At 42.8% G+C, this 6,000-nt stretch overlaps 1 protein-coding gene across 2 annotated transcripts in view; it reads right to left on the reverse strand.

Moving 5' to 3' along the window:
- The window catches only part of EP300 (E1A binding protein p300), a 97,069-nt gene that overhangs the window by 26,636 nt on the left and 64,433 nt on the right, over positions 1-6,000 (reverse strand). For both annotated transcript variants that reach the window (XM_011978788.1, XM_011978789.1), the window contains exons 14-16: positions 4,991-5,428; positions 3,223-3,402; positions 2,888-3,032 (exon numbers count right to left, since the gene is read on the reverse strand). In XM_011978788.1, the coding sequence (XP_011834178.1) occupies positions 2,888-3,032; positions 3,223-3,402; positions 4,991-5,428 (763 nt within the window). The remainder of the gene's footprint in view (positions 1-2,887; positions 3,033-3,222; positions 3,403-4,990; positions 5,429-6,000) is intronic.

A 6,000-nucleotide genomic window follows, 5' to 3' on the forward strand; every position in this document is an offset into this window, starting at 1 on the left:
CTAGACTAGATCTGGTATTGTCTTATACTACAAGGAGTCAGGGGCACAGAACAGAAGACTCCTTCATTAAACTGCTTGGTATTTTAGACCCAAAGAAAAAGAGACACGTACTATTTTAATGACGAATGTTAGGTTTAAGTTTAAGAGACGGCCGGGCATGGTGGCTCATGCCTGTAATCCCAGCACCCTGGGAGGCTGAGGCAGGTGGATCACGAGGTCAGGAGATGGAGATCATCCTGGCTAACACAGTGAAACCCCATCTCTACCAAAAATATAAAAAATTAGCTGGGCGTGGTGGTGGGCGCCTGTAATCCCAACTACTCAGGAGACTGAGGCAGGAGAATGGCATGAACCCAGGAGACAGCTTGCAATGAGCCGAGATCGTGCCACCGCACTCCCTCCTGGGTGACAGAGCGAGACTCCGCCTCAAAAAAAAAAAAAAAAAAAGGCAGGGCGCGGTGGCTCACGCCTGTAATCCCAGCACTTTGGGAGGCCGAGACGGGGGGATCACGAGATCAGGAGATCGAAACCATCCTGGCTAACACAGTGAAACCCTGTCTCCACTAAAAATTCAAAAAAAATTAGCCGGGCGTGGTGACGGGCGCCTGTAGTCCCAGCTACTCGGGAGGCTGAGGCAGGAGAATGGCGTGAACCTGGGAGGTGGAGCTTGCAGTGAGCTGAGATCGTGCCACTGCAGCCTGGGCGACAGAGCGAGACTCCGTCTCAAAAAAAAATAAAAAAAAAAAGAGAGAGAACAAAAACAATGTTGCTAAAACAAGTTAGTTGATCAAATTAAGTTCAAAAGTGTTCTCAATGATATTTCCCTGAAAGTCCGGAAAAATTTGCCGGTGTGTCCCAAATAGAATTAAACAGTTATGAGAAGCTAGTGATTTAGAAAGCTTTCAATTTCAGCAAGGGTCTTATTTTTTCCTAATTTGCAAAAAAATTTTCATCATGAGAGTATATTTGTTACTTTAGATATTTTTCACCTCTGGGGGGTTGTCATGGAGGGGGGAAAATCAGACTACAAAGATGCTTGTCGCTCATACTTAGCTATGCTAAAAATAAGGACTACTTGAATAAACTTGTAAAATTAAATATTTTATTTATTTGTTTGAGACAGAATTACTCTCTGTCACTCAGGCTGGAGTGCAGTGGCACCATCTTGGCTCACTGCAACCTCCTTCCACCTCCCGGGTTCAAGTGATTCTCCTGCCTCAGCCTTCCAAGTAGATTGGACTACGGGTGAGAGCCACCACACATGGCTAATTTTTTTTTTTTTTTTTTTTTTTTTTTGAGACGGAGTCTGGCGCTGTGGCCCAGGCTTGAGTGCAGTGGCCGGATCTCGGCTCACTGCAAGCTCTACCTCCCGGGTTTGCGCCGTTCTCCTGCCTCAGCCTCCCAAGTAGCTGGGACTACAGGCGCCCGCCACCTCACCTGGCTATTTTTTTGTATTTTTTAGTAGAGACGGGGTTTTCACCGTGTTAGCCAGGATGGTCTCGACCTCCTGACCTCGTGATCCGCCCGTCTCGGCCTTGCAAAGTGCTGGGATTACAGGCTTGAGCCACCGCGCCCGGCTACATGGCTAATTTTTGTACTTTTAGTAGAGACAGAGTTTCACCATAATGGCCAGGCTGGTCTTGAACTCCTGACCTCAAGTGATCTGTCTGCCTCGGCCTCCCAAAATGGTGGGATTACAGGCGTGAGGGATCAGACATTTTAAAGAGAGATTGCCAATAGTAAGATTGGGTTTGTTGCAGCCCATATTAAAACACCTCAATATATACGAGTCTTATTTTTAAAATGAAAATAATTTTTTAATCCTGACATTTTACAACACATTGTATTAATGGAACACTTTTTAATATACATCATCTGTAAGAGCGAGCAGACTCACTCCTCAGGTATGTCCTACCTGGTGCCTTTTGCAGATCACTAGAGCTACAAAAAGTTCTAGTCCTAAAATAGTCAATTAACACTTGCTGGAATGGCTAGATTTGAGCACTCTGCCTCAGACTGCCTGGGTCTGCATCCTAGCCTACGCACTGGGGTCAGCTGAGTAACCCATGGAAAGTTACTTAACTTTGCTAAGCTTCAGGCCAATAACCTCAGAGTTGTTGTGAAATTATTAAATGAGGCCGGGCGCGGTGGCTGACGCCTGTAATCCCAGCACTTTGGGAAGCCAAGGTGGGCCGATGATGAAGTCAAGAGATTGAGATCATCCTGGCCAACGTGGTGAAATCGTGTCTCTACCAAAAATATAAAAATTAGATGGGCATGGTGGCATGCGCATGTAGTCCCAGATACTTGGGAGGCTGAGGCAGGAGAATCGCTTGAACCTGGGAGGTGGAGGTTGCAGTGAGCTGAGATCCCGCCACTGCACTCCAGCCCGGCGATGCAGCGAGACTCCGAATCCAACAAAAAAAAGAAAAAAAAAAAAAAAAAAAAAAAAAAAAAAAAAAAGAAAAAAAAAAAAGACAGACAAAGAAAGAAATTATTAAATGAGACAATGTGGGTACTTAGCACACAGGAGGTGAATGACAAATGCTATTATTATTGCAATTCTTTCCTGCATTTTAGTCAAGGCTATTTACAAACATTTCTCTCTTGAAAAATAAGAAAATTTTTAGGGGGTACTAACACACGGAACCCTGAAGAAATGAGGGGAATGACTAACTCATTGGTTGCTGCAAGTGAATATTAAAAAAAAAAGAAAGAAAGAAAGAGAAAAATTATTAATAACAATGAAGAGACCAGGCCCAGGGCTTCAAGGTTAATGAAATCACATTAATGGCAACTTCTGAGGCCCAAGAGGCATGATTGCAATTCTGCCCTGGGTCTTTGGTTTCTTCATCTACCTCCAGAACAAACGGTTTAAGAGACTCACTCTTTTTCTTTGACTGTCCTGGAGCTGGAGATGACTGGGTAGCTGAAGTACTTGGCTGATCTTCCTCCTCTTTTATTTCAGTTTTTAACTCAGTGCTTCTCTCTTCTGTTTCTGTAGGTTCCATTTTACAGTCTTCCACTTTAGACTAAAAGGTAAGAGTTTTTAGTATTCCAAAGATATCTAGTTGGGAATCAGTAGTCTGAACATCCTTTCTCATGCAAAATCTATGCCATGAGATCTAATTATCAAAGTATTTTTCTGCAATATTTCTCAAAAACTGGGTTCCTAGACTGGGGTCCTAACCAAATCAAACAGTAATTGCCCTACTCTCTCACCTCTGAAATATCCTCCGGTTGAGTATCTGCTGGTTCTGGTTGATCCACTTCCATTTTGGCCTCCATCTTCACTTCCTGGGAAGGCTGCTTCTCAGGAATGGCCTGAGAACTCACTTCTGTGCTGCTAGTAGATGGAGGGTTTGACACCTGTCCTTCAATGCTTACAGCTGGCTGGGAAAGCTGGGCAGAAAAACAAGGGGAGTGGGTGACACACACACAGAGTTTGCCAATGATACAATCAGAATGTAAGGTAAGCAACAAGACAGCAGAATTAGCCACCTATTTCTTGGCTTATATTCATTCACGGTGTTTTCATTTGCTCTGCCCATTTTACCTCCTTTAATTATACTTAAGAACAGGAGAATTAAGACTTGTAAATACTGGTTGGCTGGTTGTACATCAAAGAGCCAGCAACTATTTCATTGATAACTATCATTATCTGGCAGTGTGTGGGGATTTCAAAGATGTCTGCTTCAGAGGAGCTCACATTTATACAGAAGCGAGTGAAAGAAAATAATAAAGACTGGCTATCTTTTTTGTTTTTACCTTCTCACCAGAGAAAATTTCAAAGATACAGAAAAGGAGACAATAAATATAATGATGTCCCACAGAGTGGCTGTTTGGAATCACTAGATTCTAATGAGATAACTGGCATTCTCTGTCTTTTCCCTAAGGCTTGTCATAAGAAACCTCCTAATGAGAAGTCCGTATTTTCTGGAACTACTTTGATTTTATAAAGAATAAAATCAAGCAGATCCACTGGTTCCTCTCTCATTCTGTCCCTCCTTGTCTATCAGAGGCCACGATGAACCAGTTGTCCATCAAGTACAGTACTTTATAAAATGGCTGTGACTCATGGGACTTCTCAGTTCATCAACGTGACTGAGAATATATTAGTATCGATATCAAAGTAGAAGCTTCTAAACCCTTAAAAAAAGTTATAATAATAAGGATTCAACTATTAGATAAGAATTTGGATTTTTATTATATACATAACCAACCTCTCACAAGGAAGCTACAGGTTGTTCTGGGTATATAATTCTCTCATCTTAGATAATTTTTTAACTTTGGTTAGGGCCACAGGGACTCATAAATCTGCAATTTTTTTTTTTCTTTAAAGACAGAGTCTCACTCTGTCGCCTAGTCTGGAGTGCAGTGGCGTGATCTTGGATCACTGCAACCTCCATCTCCCAGGTACCCACTACCATGTCTGGCTAATTTTTCTATTTTTTTGTAGAGACAGGGTTGACCTGTCTCTGACCACCACGTTGGCCAGGCTGGTCTCAAACTCCTGACCCCAAGTGATCTGCCCGCCAAGGCCTCCCAAAGTGCTGGGATGAAAGGTATAAGCCACCGCGCTTGCCCAAATCTGCAATTTTTCAATTTAATCTCTAAGTTTTATAGCTCAAACTGTTTGAAAAACATTCTTTAAATATATGTAAAATTTATGTGTTACACTAAATAATATACTAAATAAAGAGAAGGACTGTGTCCCCTTGTCATACCGTACCTTCAGACCTCAGGATACAACATGAAACATAATGGTCAAAGTCAGAGCTAAATAAAACCTTTACACTCCTGCTACGTTAGGTCCTATCACAGGAATGCAAAACAGGATAAGAAAGTCCCTAATGAAAAACAGATTACACTCTACTTGTGGAGAAAACAGTAAGAGATAAAGCAAAAGAGAGTAACAGAAATGACCCAGAAATAATATAATACTACAGTACAGCTCTAATGATTCTGCCTAAATCAAATCTCTACTTACTGGAGTTGCAGGCTGTGGAGCAAGCAGCGGTGCTGTTGGGGTAGGAACAGACGCTGCTGTGCTCTGCTGTGAGCGAGGCTGCTGCTGGGGCTGGTCAGCAGAAGGTGCAGCAGGAAGTGAAGGCTGTACTTGTTGGGGAAGTTGTGTTGTTGGTGGTGTAGGTGTCTGCCTTGGAGGGGGATGTAGAGCCTGGGACTGTGGCCCAGGTGGCATGGCAGGAGGTGTAGGAACAGGGGCTGGAATTGTTGTTGCTGGTGGCTGTTGAGCCCCTATGCTTGGGGGAGTATGGTGAGGGGTCGGGGTACGACTAGGTACAGGAGAGGGTGAATTCTGATGCAAAGCTGGTTGAGGAAGCTGGGGACAGTGAATGTGGCTCCCCTGAGACCCCGGAGGCATTATAGGAGAGTTCACCGGGCAGGAAGAACTAGACATTTGTGCCTGTTAAAATAAAAAACATAAGACAGCAATTCAAAACAGAATTAAGGAAATACTTACATGGCACGTTATATGAATTTAGGACACAAACTGGTTAAACAAAGAGTAGCAATGTGTCTATTTCAAAATGTGTACAATACCCTGTTACTGGAGATATAGCTTTGGACAGCACCATTGATACAGTACTTAAGTAAAGAGACTTCAAACCATTCAGCCGAATGGCCTCAGCCACTGCAGAAAAACGACAGAACTGAGTGCACGGTGCTCTAGGGCCTGCCTATGCTCTCTTCAGCCAGAATTCCTTCTACATTGTGTTTAATTCTAAGATTTATTTAAAAGTGTTCACTACTAAAAACAAAACCATACATTTATATTATTTCCTAATTTGTAACAATTAACACCATTGCTATGTCACAGAATAATTTCTTAAGGTTCAGAACACCCTAAGTCTAAAACTGTTATTTTTTTAAAAAATCATGTTTTTTTTTTTTTTTGAGACGGAGTCTCACTCTGTCGCCCAGGCTGGAGTGCAGTGGCCGGATCTCAGCTCACTGCAAGCTCCGCCTCCTGGGTTT

Source organism: Mandrillus leucophaeus, unplaced genomic scaffold (assembly GCF_000951045.1).
Source record: "Mandrillus leucophaeus isolate KB7577 unplaced genomic scaffold, Mleu.le_1.0 Scaffold2, whole genome shotgun sequence".
NCBI lineage: Eukaryota > Metazoa > Chordata > Mammalia > Primates > Cercopithecidae > Mandrillus > Mandrillus leucophaeus.